This window comes from Platichthys flesus, chromosome 24, assembly GCF_949316205.1.
Source record: "Platichthys flesus chromosome 24, fPlaFle2.1, whole genome shotgun sequence".
Lineage (NCBI taxonomy): Eukaryota > Metazoa > Chordata > Actinopteri > Pleuronectiformes > Pleuronectidae > Platichthys > Platichthys flesus.
The window spans coordinates 14,513,232-14,530,956 of NC_084968.1; the positions used below are offsets into that span (position 1 = coordinate 14,513,232).

General features: G+C 48.6%; 2 protein-coding genes across 3 annotated transcripts; both read right to left on the reverse strand.

Annotated features, from left to right (window-relative positions):
- Nucleotides 1-899: 899 nt before the first annotated feature.
- Nucleotides 900-9,953, reverse strand: supt16h (SPT16 homolog, facilitates chromatin remodeling subunit). Its single transcript, XM_062384197.1, has 24 exons — nt 9,539-9,953; nt 8,482-8,574; nt 8,081-8,251; nt 7,837-7,989; nt 7,605-7,751; nt 7,256-7,407; nt 6,938-7,110; nt 6,713-6,803; nt 6,550-6,623; nt 6,334-6,446; nt 6,172-6,237; nt 5,160-5,258; nt 4,680-4,795; nt 4,419-4,572; nt 4,199-4,326; nt 3,744-4,006; nt 3,539-3,657; nt 3,191-3,429; nt 3,022-3,097; nt 2,757-2,926; nt 2,529-2,658; nt 2,289-2,415; nt 2,120-2,197; nt 900-1,823 (listed from the first exon to the last, which is right to left on the reverse strand). The coding sequence occupies exons 1-24, from the start codon at nt 9,602-9,604 to the stop codon at nt 1,630-1,632; spliced, it is 3,192 nt and encodes a 1,063-aa protein (XP_062240181.1). The 5' UTR covers nt 9,605-9,953; the 3' UTR covers nt 900-1,629.
- An 870-nt stretch (nt 9,954-10,823) lies between these two features.
- tox4b (TOX high mobility group box family member 4 b) lies at nt 10,824-17,374 on the reverse strand. Of its 2 annotated transcripts, none has more exons than XM_062384199.1 (9): nt 17,226-17,374; nt 14,829-14,897; nt 14,452-14,739; nt 14,100-14,360; nt 13,604-13,918; nt 13,358-13,438; nt 12,642-13,250; nt 12,184-12,338; nt 10,824-11,980 (listed from the first exon to the last, which is right to left on the reverse strand). In XM_062384199.1, exons 1-9 carry the CDS (start codon nt 17,229-17,231, stop codon nt 11,923-11,925), a joined length of 1,842 nt encoding a protein of 613 aa, XP_062240183.1. In that variant the 5' UTR covers nt 17,232-17,374; the 3' UTR covers nt 10,824-11,922. The 2 variants fall into 2 exon arrangements, with proteins under 2 accessions (XP_062240183.1, XP_062240182.1); XM_062384198.1 differs by lacking the exon at nt 17,226-17,374 and adding an exon at nt 15,477-17,212.
- Between the last annotated feature and the right edge of the window lie 351 nt (nt 17,375-17,725).

Sequence of the window (17,725 nt, forward strand, 5' to 3'; positions counted from 1 at the left end):
TGATCTGAACCCAAAGCAGCATTTCTATCTACGAAATAAATACGCATTATATAGCAAACATTGAAAGTTGCGTGTGGCCTCTAAAGTCCTCGTCTGTCATTCAAAGGAGATTATATAGATATAAACATGTTATCTTAAGCAGATTAGAATATTTTTTAGTTTCAAGAGGTTTATTCATCATCAGGAACATGGTGCATGTGTACGTTGAATTTAAGGAGCAAAGATACAGTTTTAAAATCATCACAAAATCTTCAACAGTTTGATTCAACCCACTTTCACATGCTGGCGTAAAGTTTACAAGTTTTTATAACTGTTAATAAGTATTTCTGTGGTATAGGAAACTTTGTAAAATTGTTAAATGATTATGAAACAGTTGTAATTTCACAACCAGCCCATGACCTCAACAGTCCTGGATCAGAAACTACAGAACCACCCGGAGCAGCACGCCTATGTTTGATGGATCTTCCTGAACTAGTGTCGAATGTCAGGAATGTTTCAAGAACATCAAGACCTGGATGATTCAGAGCTCTCTCTCTCTTTCGCTTTCTCTCTCTTTGTCTCTCTCTCTCTTTTCTCTGCTCACCTACCAGTCGGACCACTCTGACTCTGGTTCTGAAGTTTTTCCCGTCCAGTCACTGCTCATTGTGGGAACTGTTGGTTTCTCTATGAGCTTCAAGGTCGTGACCTTCTACTTAAAGCATCTTGAGATAATGTATATTATGATTTGGTTGCTGTACAAATCAAATTTAGTTGGTGTCACTTTCTCCTGAAGTTTGGCTCTGGTTATTAGTCGCTAACTCCGTAGTCAATTCTCCGGATCTTTCCCGGTGTCATGTTTCCTGATGTCTTGTCAAGAGGAGAAGAACCAGCACTGAAAGAGGAACCAGACCATTGAAAACTACAATTCCATTTCATTTTATTACAAAAACCAAAACAGGATTTTCAGAATTAACAGTACATCTCTACTCAGAATGAAGAAAAAGAAAAAGGGACAGAGGAGAGCGAAGGAGACAGTTTGTGTTTCTGTCTGCAAACGTTTACAAACCCGTTCAAATAAGAATTATCAGAAAATGTGTCTGCCCCCCCCCCCGTCAAAAAAACAAAACAGAAAAATGTTTCATTTAATTACCACAACTGAACGAACACAGAAGAAAACATGGCTGGAAGGTGAAATGATGAAGAGGAGGAGGAGAGGGAATCTCAGTTTTTATATAAAACACTTGGCAGAGGATCAGGTCACATCTGTTTTTATTTATTAGTTAAGAAACTTATTTTTTTTTAAACAAAAAAATAAACAATGCTTGCAATTAAAAACCCATTTAAACACACACACAAACCCTGATAGATGGATGGAGAAGGGAAGTGGAAAACAAGAGGAGGAGGAAGAGGAGGAGGAAGGAGTGAAGAGGGAGAAGAGCTGATGAGTGAAGTGTGCGACCGCCTCACTGTTGACACTTCACTGACCAACACCAAAATAAGAGCCGTCTACGTCTTTATACACATCGTGTGTGAGTGTGTGTGTAAGAAGTGTTCGGGCGACAAGAGCCAGTTGGGGCAGGAGGGAGGGTCAGCTAGGGTTTGGCAGTGTGTGTGTGTGTGTATTTGTGTGTGTGTGTATTTGTGTGACATTTAGGTCCGTCGCTTCTTCTTGCTGGGCGAGGCTGACGGGCGGGATGATGGGCGGGATGATGGGCGGGCAGAGGGGCGGGACGATGGGCGGGCAGAGGGGCGGGCAGAGGGGCGGGACGCAGGGCCAGAGGACGGTCGGATCTTCCTCTTCCTGTTGGCCGTGTCCTCGTCCTCGTAGACGCTCTCTTTGTCAGCTGAGGGGGACAAGATGTATTTAAACAATAAGTGTTTTTACGAAGCGTGTTCATAATAAGCTGGATGGGAGGATGGGAGGTCGGAGAAGAACACGATCCAGGAACTTGTTCACTTTCTTTCAACACTTTCCTGAATTTCTCAGATTAATTCAAGGATCTTGACTCAGTGTCAAATATGTAAATACATTGTGTTACTTCGATTTGATCCTGATTCTCTATCACAGGTTTAACGTGATGTTGTCATTTATACTTTCCAGACCGGACAGACTGATGAGGAATAAGCTGCAGCTACAAACCTTTCCTGGCCTCTTCCTCCAGCTCGTCCCAGTCTTTACCGCTCTCTTCCTCGCTGCCCAGCGACTCACTGTACTCCGCTGAACACAAGACATAAACAACTCGTATCAGAGACATCGGATCCAACTTGATTTACAGAATTCACACATAGAAAACGTTTACTAAACCGACCCGAGTCCTCCGTGTCTGAGCTGTAATCCTCATCGCTGTCCTCCACCTCTTCCTCTTCTTCATCTGCAGACGGGTTGAACGTTTCATCCTCCATCTCAGACTCGGAATCCTCCTCTCCACCACTTCCCTGAGACACAGACGAGAAGTAGTAAAGAGGACATAAATCACAGACGGTGAAGAGTGATGGATCATCAGGAGAAAAACTGGGATGAGATGTTTCCTCCACTGAGCTGAACTCACTTCGCTCTCTGGGTCTAAGAAGGACCAGCCCCCCTGCTCGAAGAAACCCTCGGGGTCGTCCACGATGGTCTTCATGATCTTGGTCCAGTTCAGCGACTGGACTCCCTCCGTGTACTTGATGTCACACGAGCTGAGTAAGAGACAAAAACCATCAACCGACATAAACAGGAGTGGCAGGTGTCACTCAGACTTTCACAGACAAAAGCATCATGGTGTCAGGTGTCTCACTTGAGCCACTCCTTGATGGGGTCCAGGGAGTTGACGGGCACGGCGTTGATCATGGTGACCTTCTTGTTGTAGTCCTTGTAGACGATGACCACGTCAAAGTTCTTCAGGTGGAACTGCACACGCTCAAAGTGGACCAGCTCCACTTCGTCCAGGGTCACGGCAAACGGCGGCTGAACGGGGACGGAAACATTTACATTTTCTAAACTTCTCTGCACCAAAGTTAAACTTTCAGAACAGATTATTGTTCTTGAAGGTTCTCACTCACCCATTCAGTAACATTGACAAGGGAGCTGGAAGTGGGCTGCAGCAGGCAGGTGCTCCTGTAGGGGGCGCCCTGGAACCTGGAAACAAAGAGGTCCAGAGAAAACAATGAGTCCACCTGCTCATGGAGCTTCACCTTCTCTCCGTGCTTCAGGTTCTCTCCATCCACTCACCCCAGGTCTCTGAACGGCACCTCGAACTCCAGCTGCTCTTTGGTCAGCGTCTCCACCTTCTCGATGAAGTTCTTGAAGGCCGACTTGAGCTTGTGCCTCATCTCGCGCTCCATCTGCTCGGCGTACAGGTCGTCCCGGTCGTGCATGTGTTGGTGTTTCCCCAAGTCGGTGGTGATCTCTCCGACTTCTGTGTAGAACTGGACGTCTGTGTGGCGCCTCTTGCCAAACATGATGGCGTTCTGGAGGGAAAAGTGTGATGGAGATAATTAGACAACTCCTGTCAAAGCACCACTACGTAACGTTTACTGAGCAACAGCGCCCCCTGCAGCCACAGGTTGATTGACGCACCCTCAGGTGGAAGTGCAGCACGATGATCATCTCCCCGTCGCACGGCTGGAAGATGGCGTGCTTCATGTTGTTGTAGAGGATGTCCACCTTGTCACCGCGGACCGACGTGAACCGGAAACCTGCAGGAGGAGATCACAGGAGTTCACTCTACGGCTGCTCGGTTCACGGTTCTTAAATCTACCAGGAGGAGTGAATCCTTCCTCACCGTTGGTGTGAGCCTCGAGCGAGCCCTGCATCCTCTTCTGGGCGATGTTGGGTCGGATGTAGAGGTCTTTGAGCTTGGGGTTGCTGCGGTTGAGGTTGATGACCAGCGTGTCCTGCTTCACGATGCCCTCCTTCTCCTTCTCCTCCGCCTCTCGCGTCTTGTAGCGTTTCTGCACCTCCTTGATGATGCGGAAGGCGTTCTGCAGGTTGGTGGAGGGCACCGACGTGTCGCCGGGGGCCTTCAGGTTGGACGCCCGGTACGTGCTGAGGGGAGAGGGAGTGAGATCAACACATTTTAGTTTGAAGTAAGTTCAATTTAAAATACGGGTACAAACCAAAACACCTAAATGAAGACACTAAATACACGACCATGTCTAACCGTCAAGTTAGAGTTTCAGTGTTTCAATACCCTGGACAGAATAATTATTGATTGCTTAGTAAACAGTTAAGACTCACATTTCTTTGACGAATGTGGCGTCCGGGTTGGGGAAGATGTTTCCCTCTTGTCGGCCCAGGGAGCTGCCGGGGACGTAGAAGTTGATCCTCAGGTAGGTGTAGTCTCCCTCTACCGACATGCTGATGTTCTGAGAGGAAAACAAAGGTCACATGATCAATAAGAAAATGATAAAAACCCAGATGGAGCGGCGGTGGACGGGTGGAGGTTTCCTCAGTGCACCTTGATGGTGGCGATGTGGAACGGCGTGGCGATGCCGAACACGGGCATGACGACCGTCTCGTACTTCTTGTCGATGAAGATCTTCATTTCTCTGATGTCTCGTTCTCTGGGCATCTGAGACACGTTCTTATAGGACACGTTCGATTTTCTGGCCCTGGGGAAAAAATATAAAATAAAGAAGAGTTAATTCTGTCTGTCAGCGTCTAACTGGATTTATCCAAACAACATCTTCTAGCGCCCCCTTCTGGCTCCATCACTCACTTCTGAATCTGCTGCTCTCCCTTCTGCTCCGTCAGGCGCCGCTTGGCTTCTTCGTTCAGATGATTGGCCAGCTCCTTCTGGTGGGTCCGCCTCTTCTCCTCCGCCGTCATCTCGTTCTGAGTGTTGACAACAGACACCAATGAGTGACACAACGCCTCCAACACCAGGGAACTCAAAAGGAATGAAGAACCACAACACACATGCAGAGAACAGACATGTGTCACAGCTTCGGATGGTCGGAAAAAACAAAAACACACAGAAAATAAATAAAGATAAACTCGCTGAAATGAAAATGAGAAACGTTCTCTCATCTGCAGGTGGACTTTTGTTCCAACTGATGAGATTTGAGAAGAAACAATGGATACTTACCTTCCCCAGTAGCTGGTAGAGCACAGAAACATTCACACTCTTAGTTATCAACGCAGAGTCAAGGTGACAAATAAACACTGATCACCTGTCACAGGTAAACAACACACTCACTCTGGTCCTGTCCGCGAGCAGCGCCGCGCTCCGGGCTCCCTTCCCCAGCAGCTCCTCGGCATCGTCGCCATCTTCCTCCTCGTCCTCCTCGTCGTCGTTCTGAGGAACGCAACATGACGTCATATTAGAGTTCTCCTCTGGCTGGAGGTGGACAGGGCTCATGGATTCACACGGTGAGCCAGATCTGAACAGGAGAACTCAGACTCGACATGGCTAGGGTTGCAAAATTCTGGGAATATTCAAAGTTGGAAACTTTCCACGGGAATTAACGGCAATAAACTGGAGATTTTGTGGGTAATTTAAGCAAATTGTATTTACCTTGTCATAAACAGACATAAATATAAACATTTTGTTTTGTCATAGGCTGATTTGAGCCCTAAAGAGACTTTGGGCACTTGACTATATGCTTCTGCATCTTTGTGTCAAAGATAGCTTAACATAGCTCTTTGCACAGTATTCATAAATGTACACATCCTTTCCTTCTACTTTGGCTGGAGTGAAACACATGAGAGTGCACGTGTAATTGTTCTGTAGAATAAGAAAAAGGCTTGTAAAAAAAACACTAATGCAATACCAGAGATATAAATAGTTGGCCAATTGGTATAGTCTTTAAAATATTTTACAATTGATGGATAAATGAATAGAAAGAGGCTAAATGAACAGATGAACAATCCTCAATCACCATGTTAATATATTTTCCCAGTAATATCATCCAAACTTACCTGACTAACTACAGCAGGCCTCACTAGCCCTGCTGTAGTGTGAAGGATGCTGGGAATTATCTGTGCATGTGATGGAGAAATGCACAGTGCAGCATTCTATACATCTTTAATATAGAGTTTTGAATTATGTTTTTATTGCTCAGCGCTTAATGTGTATTTTTTTTTTTTTCAAAATGCCCCAAATTCCTGGGCTTAATATTCCCATGGAAAGTTTCCGGAAATGTCCGCCCCTTTGCAACCCTAGACATGGCTTCTACCAGTGGGACGACTGAAAGCTGGAGGTCACCTACCTTCAAGAAGATCCCCACGTTTTTGATCTTCTTCTTGACGGGCGTGAGTATCGTGGCGGCCTCTTCCTGTTACACAAACGATTCCACAGGTCAGACGTCGGAGAGCTCGGCTCCTCCTCACACACAGAAACTCCTCTGAGCAGCTCTCTGTAAATCACTCACCTCATTGATCTGGACTGAGTCACCAACAAATAAGGCATATTTCTTCTGCTCTTCCTTTTTACCCTCTTTATTCACGAGGTCAGCAAAACCCAAACTGATACTCAACACCATGCCTGCAAGACACACACGTTCTCCATTTAGGGTTGAGTTGAAATGGAAATCACTAAACCAACCAGAATAAAAACACTAATATCGTCAGGAGATGAGAAAACAAACCTTTTTTCAGTTTGTACTGGTTTTTAGCGTTCACCACCAAAGAGCCTTCTCGGAACTCGATTCCCATCGCAAATCTTAGATGAAACAAAAACACTGTTATGACTGGAACCGGGGGGGGGGGGGGGGGTCATGGAGAACAAAGGTGGAAGTCGTGGACACGTACCCGAGGTTTTTCGTCAGCTTAGAGACGAGCTCCGACTTCTCCTTCTTCACGTACTCCAGGACGGCATTGTAGGCGTCGCAGATCTTCACACCTGTGGAGCAGACAGATCAATTCTCAATGTGCTCAGGCGTCCACCAGATAGCACTTCACCACATAGCTGTTCACGTGCATGAAAGATAGAACCCCCCCCCCCCCCCCCCCCCCTCTGGAGCTCTGGAGACCCACCGTGCTTGAGCTCTTTGAGCAGCTCCTCCTCCACCTGCAGCAGGAAGTTGTAGTTGTCCTGCATCTCCTGGGGGGGGTCCACCATGAGGGTCCGCACCAGGTTGGAGCAGTACGACTTGTAGCGGATTCCCATGGCGCACGTGATGGCACCGAAGTGAATGTGGTTCTTGTCGCTGGTGACGAGACAGAAGGAGCCAATTAAAACTCTTTAAAGCTAAAAATGTCAAATGTTTGTGTCAGTTTCAGATCAATCAGTGAATTCACTTCTCCTGCTCGGATGCTGAGTGGAAACCATACTGCTGAGACCGGGTCTCTTACCTGACCACGCTGAACTTCAGGCTGTAGTTCCCGCCGCTCTGGATGATGGGGGGGTAACACATCTCCACTGTGGAAGGATCGGCCCCCCCCAGGTACTTCTTCTCCTCGATGGCCTTCTCTACCGACTCGGCCAGTTTACTGTGACGCACTTTCTGTTGGGCGAGGGAGAGAATGGAAACACGACTAATTCAACACAGACCTCAGGGTTTAATCGGACGTGGACATCTTGGACAAGAGATAAGAACAGTGTGTGTGTTATGGTGAAGAGAGAGACGTTGTGCAAAGGACACAGACACACAAACACTTCACAGCTAACAACGTGCCCCAGATCCGTGTTCCAGCTCCTCACCTCATCGGCATCAACGATCTCCATCACGCGCTCTTTGAAGAACTTGGAGTAAACCTCGCTGGTGATGGCCGCTGCCTTCTTCATCAGGTTGAGCTCCCCGTCTTCCTTCACCGCCGTCGTGTACGCGACCACAGCGCTGATGTCCACCTGCACACGGGACACAGGTCAGGATGATGACTCAAAACACACTCTCTTCTAGTCTCTTCTGATCACAGGAGTTGAAGCTTCTCACCTTCTCCAGGCCCTCGGCGGTGATGGTGTCGTTCCAGCTCTTCATGTACTCTCCGGGGAACTTGTCCTTGCTGAAGATCCCGACCCTCTTTCCTTCTTTGCTGCCGCGGATCGCCTCGATCATCTTGTCGAAGTTGGCCTTGTTGCTTTCATTCTGAAAAGCATCAACAAAGTGAAGAGTCAGAACAAACCCCACAGGCTCATATCTTAAATCACATGATGGTAACTCTGCTCTGGGCTTTGACCTTTTCTCTGGTGAGCAGGGTGATGGGCGGGACCCCGTTGGCGTTCTCGTTGCCTTTCGTTATGGCCACCTGTTTGAGGAAGTCCACTTTCTTCTTGCTGGCGAGGAAGATGATCTTGGTTTCGCAGAACACCATGATGGTGTCCGTCAGCTCGTAGCCAAACAGCCACGTCTGAGGAGAACGAGGAGAGAGTGAATCCACGAGCTGAAGGAGAACTCCCGAGCAACTCACCCAGAGTCCACGTCTGAACACAAGCACCAGCCAGAGCCACAAAATCCAGACAACGGCCCAAGGCATCTGGTCAAAGCTTCACAGTGTAGCTACATCATGAAGAGTCTGTTCATTGCACCTGACTGTGGCGTCCTCGGCTTCCTCTGGCCCTCATCACGCGGTGTCCTTACCTGTATGGCTGTGGACTTGGCGTAAACGATCTCCTCGTCCACTCCGACGGAAACCACCATGGCATCCACTTTGCCAAACTCGTCATCTCCTTTCTGCAGGAAGACAAACAGAACCGCAAACGAGACTCGATGAGACCGAGGGGACTTCCATCATGTCCACAGGTTCAGGAAATGTCTCCAGATCAAGTACTGGAGACATCGGGGACATTTAGAAGTGTGTGGAGTCCTCAGCACCTGCAGCTGCACTGAACCGACCCACACAGCTCATTCAATGTCTTATAAGAACATTAACAACGCGTATTATTCTATTACATCAACACAAGAGACGAGTATCTGCAGGATTCAGCTGCAGCATCGTGTTCGAACTTCAGGAATCGAACCCGTGTCCTCGAGGATGAGTGCAGCCGCGGCACCTGACGACGTGAGACGAGACGCGTGTACAAACTTTGAATAAAGTGATTTCCAGAAGCTGCACATGTCACTTCATTCTGATGCTAATTAGCCTGCTAGCATTAGCATGTGGCCACAAACTGACAGTTAGCTTTAAACCCGCCTCGGATTCGAACCCAGGTCGTTAGAGGTCGTGAATCAAGTTCTTCTCGTCACTTTTAACCCGGTTTACTCGTCACAGGAACCGGCGCTGGCTCGCTACGCGTTTACCCGCTTGGCTTGTGAGCTAGCTGGGGGGGGGAAACTTGCGAGCTAGCAGGCTAACGCGGTGAATGGGAAGCCTGGCGTGCTAGCGTGGGGACAGCTAGCCCGTTATTGTGGGACGAGACAGGCGGGGGGACGTGTCCCCGTTGGACGGGGAGACGTGGAGAGAACCACCCTGGTCACACGGAGACAGCCGAGAGGACCGAGGCCCGACGCGGACATTGAAGCCCCGGGTGTCGGCGCTGGATGCGGGCGGGGAGACCTCACCGCTCCCCCCGACAACAGAGGCGACTCGCTCGGCTGAAAAAACGCGGTGGTTCTTCTCTCGGCACAGGTTCTCCCCCTACCGGGTCAGGTTCGAGCCCGACGCCACGTCCAGCCGGAACCGGCCGACCTTCCTCACCTTCCAGTTGCTGTATAACCTCTTGATGCGGCGGTAGTACGCGTCCTTGTCCAGGTTTACCGCCATGGTGAGTGCTCTGCTGCCAACTCCAGCTCCCGGCTTCGCTTCTCAGCAGGCCGGAGGAGGAGGAAGAGGAGGATGAAGAGGAGGAGGAGGGTGGTGGTGATGAGGAGGATGAGGATCCGTGTCAACACACAACAACGCACTTTCTCTCCACGCCTGCTTGGACGCCGCCTCGGGCCCGGGGGTGATGCTGCTGCCGCCGGGTGCGCGTGCTCGGTGCGGAGGCCTCCGGCGGGGACTCGAACCACAGCCGCGTGAAACACGCAGAAATATGAAAATGAGAAATAGAGTGAGCCTCTCTGTCTCCCTCTCTCTCTCTCCTCCACACACTCTCATTAACTCACCCCCCTCTGTGCCTCCCTCTCCTCCCTCCCCCTGCTCTCCTCATATAACACATTTCATAATAAACCGTATTAAACTCATTATAATTATTCCTCTAATCACAGATCGTCACAAACACCTGATGTTTACACGTCACTCAATCTCTTCTTTACTTCTTTTCACTTTGTCCTTCTATCTTTAATTGTGGCGCATTTTAATGTGGCGGTGACGCAACAGCGCCCCCTGCCTTGTGTGACCCACGCTGCTTTTCTTTCCCGCCACGGTGGGTTTTCCCGCCACCGTCATCAAAAGCTCCTGGCGACGTCACTCTCGCGATACGAGCTACAGCGACGGGATCAGCTGAGGGACACGTGACCCCCAGAGTGAGCAAAGTATTTACTCATTGTTATATTTGTATATTTATACTCTACATATAAAACACATAGTATTTAATTATAAGTACCCGCCTCTTTGTCTATAGACGCAGATATATGTATACATATATTTCAGTAAACTAATACTTACATTATCCTGTGTTACTGCACTTTACTTTTTCTTTGCTGCATATTTTTATCGTTTGCGTAACAAGTGAATTTCCCTCCTGCTAACTTAAGTTCATCTGATCGTCTTCTTGTATAACCTATTTATTTGATTTAAATTAAATGCTAAGTGTTTGTTAACGATTCAGTTTTGAATAAAGTTTAAAAAGTGCTGCAGGATGAGTTCTAAACTGACAAACAGAATAAATTAAATAAACTCATGTGTGAAACAGATTTTTCTCCTAATTTCACAATAACTGGTTTTCATCTGAATCAACATTGACGGACATGTGACAGTTATGAAAAGAAACCAAGTGGAAACCCTCTGAGATTTGAAAGATCCTGCTCCAGGTGTTCAAATATATATTAAAACATAAAATATTTTTATTTCACCATTGATAACATTCCCAGGATATCTACAATAAACCAGATTCTTCACTGCATCATTTCATCCGGGAACAGTTTGTTCTTCGTCATGTTCAAAGAGCTTCTCCTCTTATTCCCTTTCCTCTCACAGGAAGTAGTGTTGTCAGAGCTGGTGTGTGTTCGTTTCACTCCAATATTGTTATTTTTTTCCACCACAAATGTTCCTCATAAAACAAAAGAAGCACCACATGAGTACAAACCCTCACCCGGGAGTTTCAGCAGCGGAGGAGCACAGAGAACCTCGGAGGGATTTCTATCCCTTATTCTTAGCACCTGTTTTTTAAAAGTTTCCAGTTTCCACCATCGTGGCTTTTAAAGGTGACACAGTTTTCGACTCAGAATTACAATTTTTTTACCCCATTGTCCGACTCCAGATCAGCTTTAAGACGGTTTGTGCTTGGCCCATTTGTTGGTTGTTCAAATCTGGATTGAGTAGAATCCTCCGGCCCGTCAACACAGAAACGCCCCATAAATAACTGAATAAAAAATGTCCCCAGTGTGACCGTAAAGAATTTCTTTAAATCAATATAATAAACTGAAACTCATTTGCAGGATCACAATTTCCTTCCTGCACTTTTAACCTTTTCAAAATAATTAAAAACACAATAAGTACATATAAAATGTTAGATTTTTCTTTCCTCAAGTCCATATTTTAAATTCACAACACATGATCAATAGTTCGGAGCAGCAGAGCAGAGTCTCTCTTTCTGTGTCCGTCCATATTATTAAATTATCCATTCATCTCATTATGAGCCGTCAGTCCCGACTGATGTATTCAAAAAAAAAAAATTCAGCTGAAGTCGTTTGTGGCGGATGAGAGATTCACAGGAGAGTTCATCTTTGAAAACCACTTCCTGTTCGACTGTTCTCCCATCTGACGGGACACGATGGGAGAACAACAAAAAACACTACCGCAGGTACCTGAGCCCGATCTGGCTTTCATCCACTCATTCAGTTATTCCTCCGTTCATTTGCATTTCATGGATCCTCTTTGTCTTTGTCTCTGTGTCACTCTGACGTCAGCTGGGCCTCCCCCTATGTGACGGTGGTGAAGTTCCGCCCTCGGATCGCACACCAGGCCATGAACACGTCTCTGCAGACGAGGAAACATAAAGGAAGCTGTTAGTTTACACTCTCGACCTTTGAACTGTGGCAGTGGACGCAGGGCTGCTGTGATGTTCTCTTTGTTCTCACTGCACAGATTGACCCAGACATTGATAACAAGTCCAGAGAGGCTGCATGTGAGAGCTCATGTCTGGAAGCCGCTCTGCAGCAGGGAGGAGTAAGTTCAGGTACCTGCAGTGAGTGGCGACACACTCGTTGCTACAGTAATCCTTGTCCCAGTCGGTGCTCTCCACAGCCGGGTTGGTGCAGCCGGCTCGCTGGCACATGTCGGGACTGGAGGCCGGAGTCAGGCTTGGGCCGGGGGCAACGTTCACCTCCACCTCCATCTGGAAGAAGCAGGAGAAACACACACATTTACATGAATGACACGCCTCCGGCTCCGCGCTGCAAAGCATTGACTGGACGCTTGAGGTGGACGCAGCCCGCCACTAGGGGGAGATCCAGATGTTTGGGCTTCACTGTTTGGGAGCTGTCATGTTGACATCTTTATGTAAAGTCGATGGTTTGTTCATCAGCCTTTAATTCACAGGTCTGTGTTCTTCTTCATCTGTAACTATCACCAGATAAGATTGATAACTCTACGTCTTATTCTGATGGGGTTATCATTCTGGTCCGTGTGCTGGTCTTACCCCTTCTTCTACATCTGCCACTTCCTCTCGTCCTGTCACCACTGCAGCCGACTGTCCCAGCTCCATCATCAGTGTCGGGGACGTAGGCGTTTCCCCCCCCGCCGTCATAATCACCGGTGTGATTGAATCCGACTGTCGCAACGATGGGACGACCTTAATCTGTAGCGGTGGAGGAGCAGTGGCAGCCGCTGCACCCCCGCCTCGCGGCTTGGCCTGCAGAGGGGGAGGAGCCTGGGCGTGGACCATCTGCTGCAGCCGAGGCGGGGGCGGCGTGCTCTGCATCTGCTGCAGAGGAGGCGGCTGGCGCGGCGACGAGGCAGCGGTCGCCGTGACCGATACGGCGCCGGAGGGCAACTGCGTCTGTTTGATGATGATCTTTGTGACGGTGGGGGGGTTCGGGGCGGCAGGCGGAGGTTGGGGTTTGTTGGCGCCGGTGCGGGAGCGCGTGGTGACCTGGGGCAGGTCCAGGATGATGTTGGAGGTGCAGATGTTGGTGATGGTGTTCTCCTCTGGGTTGTAATGCTGGGACCTGGTGGAGCGAAGGGCGAGGGCGGGTGATGGAGCTGGAGGTGGAGGCGAGGGGGCCGTGTCCATGACTTCGATGGGAGCCTTCGGAGAGGAGGATGAAGTCAAACAGGAAAAACATGAGAATGATTTGACGTCATTAGAAGGTTTGTTTGAAAAGCACATGTGTGAATATTCAGATTGACACTCACCTGAGAACTGTGGCCGGCCTTGTACTCCGCCAGCGCTTTCAAGTAATCCCTCTTTGCCGCCTCGTTTTTCCTCTTGTAAACCTGAAGTAATAAAATCAGAACGTTTGAGTTGTGTTGAAACCTCACCACATGTTGACGAGCTCATATCTGCTACTGAGGAGTTTGAAGACATCTTGAGCTGAAAACATCCAAAGAATCAAAAGAATCCGGAGGAGCCCACCAGGACCTTCTCTGTGTCCCTCTCACCTGTTTCTGCTCCTCCCCCAGGCTGTCCCACATGGACGCCACGATCTTAGAGACTTCTCCAAACGTAGCGTTGGGATTTTGTCCTTTAATCGCCGCCTGCGTGTCCCTGAAGAACAATGCGTACGCCGAAACCGGTTTCTGAGGCTTGTTGGGGTCTTTCGGAATCTTCTCCAGCTTCACTACTGCTCTTCCTGTTTTCTGAACGAAGGCTGGAGACGCGGTCTGCGTGAAGAACGAGGAATCGGACATGGAGGGGTCGAGGGAGATGACCCCAGAGGAGACGGCCATGGACACCGGAGACTCAACCAGGACGCTCTGAATGTGAGGGAACAGATGGAAACTGCATTCACTGTTGGGGATCGACCAGTGACCTGAGCAGAGCAGTCAGCAGCTCAGCTCGGTTTCTCCAGCAGAAGACGAGTCAAATACCAGCGTTTGTGAAGGACCTCATATCTTATGGTGAAGAGCCGATCATGAAACGGGCTTAAGGACTCACTCGTTTGAAGTCGTCCATGTCGTCGTCCTGCAGCGAGCTGGTGGGCGACGCCGTGGCCGACAGCGGGTGTTCAGGCGAGTGGGAGCGTTTCAGTATGTTGCATCCTCCCAGTCCGAGCCCCAGCTGGGCGCTGAGCTCAGACTGGTCTATGGTGGTCAGCTGGTTGGAGCCCAGCAGGCCCTGGCTCAGGTCCCCCAGTGGGACGTCGATGGTCACTGGAGACGAGCTGCCGAACTGGGAGCTGATGGGATGGCCGAGATCCTGCACAAGTGAAGAAGAAGACAGGAGCAGAACGCGTGAGTGGACTTTCCTTCACGTTTAAGAGAAGGTCTGAACTTCCTGCGCTGCTCACCATTCCCAGCGATGACCCCAGCAGAGCACTTCCTCCCGACTGGTTCATGACGCCCAGAGTCAGGTGCTCCAGCCCCTGAGAGGCGGCGTTCACGAAGGTGGAGGCGAACGAGGGGTCGTCCCCCTCCACCACCGCGTTCCCGGGGGCCACCACACTGTCGGGGGGCCCGGTGTCCGACAGCTCCCCGAACTGGGACACCACATCGGACACGGTGAGGGCCGAGTCCGGGTCCAGAGAGATGGGGGGGATCTCGAACTCCTCATCGCCGAGGCTGGGAGTGTGGAAGGTCTGGGGGGGGGGAATCAAAGTTTAATCGAATGTCAATCTAAGTGAAGCGAGTAAAGAAAGACGGAGCGGAAGCTGCTTCGTGAACTGACCTCAGCGGAGGAGAGGAAGGGATGACCGGACCCGGGGATCGTCAGGTAGTTGTCGCTGCCGCCGGGAAACTGAAACATTCAGACGCACAAGTTACAACAAGGGTGTTTATTATTTATTATTATGTTTTTCTTTTCTTCGCCGCTCTGAAACAACAGTTGTGCTTTGAAGAAGAAGACGTGCGTGTGACCCGGCCCTGAAGCAACATCGTGCACTGTACGAAGAATTCTGCTGATAAAATACGTAAACATATGTTGTTTACTTTATATACGCAAAGGACAGGTGTTGGAACCAATACTCTGTATCGGTTAATACCCAAAGTACAGGTATCGCACTCAGTATCGGTTAATACCTAAAGTACAGGTATCAGACTCAGTACTCAGTTTCAGCTAATACACAAAGTACAGGTATCAGACCCAGTACTCATTTTTGGTCAATACACAAAGTACAGGTATCGGACTCAGTATTCGGTATCGGTCAATACACAAAGTCCAGGTATCGGACTCAGTAAAAACGTGTGTACGAACATCGCAACCAATCAGGTAGGTCTGCGCAGTGTGATGCGTTCAGGGTCCGATGCTGGACTCGGACAAAGGGAGGTCACATGTGTGGGTGACAGCCGCTCGCTCCGTCTATCAGGTGACAGTCACCTTGTTGTCGGAGTCAAAGCCGTTGAAGGACTGCGGGTCCAGGAACTCCGGGTCCCCGTCGTGCGGCCCGGTACCGTCCGTTAGATCCGAATAGAAGTTCAGGTCCATGTTTCAGCGGGGCCTCATGTGTCCGTGTCCGAGTCAAGCGGACGTCGCGCAGACGAACCGGGGTCTTGTTGTCCTCATTTAACGGGGACACCGAGCCAGACAACGCGATGGTTCAGGTGTCGGGACGATGAACCGTGTCAGAGATAACCCGGTTAGCCCCCGAGCTAACGTGGCTGTTACCTGCTCCTGACACGGTTTAGCTTTAGCCTGGCTGCGGTGCTCCTCACTCCGCCTGGAGCCGGTTCGTCTGTCGGTCCTCGTACCGGAGAGACCGGGGTTTACCGAGCGAGGCGCCGGTGCTGAACCGGGGCTCCGGTTAACGACAGCGGCGAAGGACAAGGCCAGAACCCCGACTTAGCTTCGTGTTGGCCCGGGTCAGACAGCTCAGAGGATCCCGGAGACACGGAGCCGTGGAAGTTACCGGATAACCACACCGGAAGTCATGCGACGGGAGTGTCAAAATAAAACCCGCTGGCTAACTGGACCGTTTATAAAAGCTCATGTCAGCTCTAGAAAAGTGAAGCCAAAGCGTCATTGTCGCCCCCTGGTGGCTGGCTGCAGTACAGGTCATGAGTCCTGCCTCTTTCCAGTGACTGGTATGGACACGGACCAAAGTGGAGAGTAATAATTCAGGTTGAATACATTTCAAATATTAATTAGTCATATGATGTTTTAAGAACACAAGATTGCAGCGTACAGACGGTTCCTGGCTCCCGCCGCACATTTAAAAACACATTTCTGGAATGAAGAAGGAAGCAGCAATGTATCATCCATCTTTATGTAAAGTCTATGGTGCAAAATTATCTACTACCCCCTCCGGGGAACCTCCTGGGCTCAGAGATGTATAACTGACAGAGGAAAGCACAGCACCAAGAGACTCTCTTTGAGGACACTGAGGACAAAATAGAGAAAACAGCCCAAAGAGTCTCAGAATGAGCAGAGAAGAGTTGTAACATCGACGAGGAGAGAGAATCAATACGTTGTGTCCTTGCGTCTTCACAATTCTTCCCAACTATAACATAATTTAGCTTGCAAATTGTTTTACCAAATTAAATCCAGGGATCGAATTCACTGTCCGTCACATTTTAAGGTGCATGTGTCCAAAAAATGTCAAGATTGTGGATTTGTGTGATTTAAAACAATGAAATAATAATATTGTTGTATCGAACGTTACCCTTTCAATTTAAAGGTTTTGTAATTCATGTTTATTTTGAAAGCTGTGCCAGGAAGTCGCTTGTCACAAGAGCTTCCGGCCAAAAGGGAATTTTTGCTCCAGTTGTTTTATTGAAACACTTTCGTGACTCACTTGCAGCTGATTCGTTAATTGAAAACAAAAATAAATCCGAATATAAAAAAGAATCGATGAAAGAAATCAGAATTGATTTTTTCAGGCAGTTTTTTTTTACAACTTGTTTCGGTTCCGGCCTCAAACTCTTTAAACCTGCGGAGTCAGATGAAGGTGACACCGCAGCCTCGGTGTCTGAAGGGAGAAGTTAAATGGAGGAAAGATTAAAAAAAAGGGGTCGAGAAGGAAAAGTTCCGCACATCACGACCACGACTCAGAGTTTGTGACGAACACACACCGTCACGAGCTGACGTCATCGTTTATTCCATCACGTGTCTAGTGTGTACTACTCTTACCTCCATGTTCACCCCCGGAATCTGATTATGTTTTAATTTTTATCCCCTTTTTTGTTAGTGAACTTCGCCCAGAACTGATTTCCTCAACATGGCACCGGCTTCCGCCTCTGCACGTACAGCGGGACGTGACGTCAACACGCACAGGATAAAAGGGCTTTCAAAATAAAAAGATGCTAAAACCCCTGCGCAAGAAAACTCCAGAATAAAAGCATTGGATTTAAAATGTAAAATATTTCATAAACTTTAAAGTTATTTTGAATTGTTTGTTTGATTTCATGACTTTAGCAAACTTGTTAGTGGAAATATGTACAAAAGTAAATGAACAGACAACTAAAACAATGATGAGTGATAAGTCATATATAAAAGACTAATGTCAAACATTCACAGTTTTCTGTCTTAATATCTCAATAAAGTGAGTCTGAAGTTTGAAGAAGAGATGTTGGATTTGTTTCAGCAGCAGCCCTGTTCAGGAAGCAGAGGATCATGGGTAATATCAAGTG

Bases quoted from the DNA above. Each gene is read 5' to 3' on its own strand.
- tox4b (XM_062384198.1), bottom strand. From the start codon at position 15,584: ATGGACCTGAACTTCTATTCGGATCTAACGGACGGTACCGGGCCGCAC. The intron at 14,740-14,828 runs GTCAGTTCACGA...CCCCCCCCCCAG, and splicing joins CCTTCCTCTCCTCCGCTGAG to ACCTTCCACACTCCCAGCCT. The intron at 13,439-13,603 runs GTGAGAGGGACA...TTATTACTTCAG, and splicing joins TGGGGGAGGAGCAGAAACAG to GTTTACAAGAGGAAAAACGA.
- supt16h (XM_062384197.1), bottom strand. From the start codon at position 9,604: ATGGCGGTAAACCTGGACAAGGACGCGTACTACCGCCGCATCAAGAGG. The intron at 5,259-6,171 runs GTAGGTGACCTC...TGCGTTCCTCAG, and splicing joins ACGTGGGGATCTTCTTGAAG to AACGACGACGAGGAGGACGA. The intron at 1,824-2,119 runs GTTTGTAGCTGC...TGTCCCCCTCAG, and splicing joins GGAGGAAGAGGCCAGGAAAG to CTGACAAAGAGAGCGTCTAC.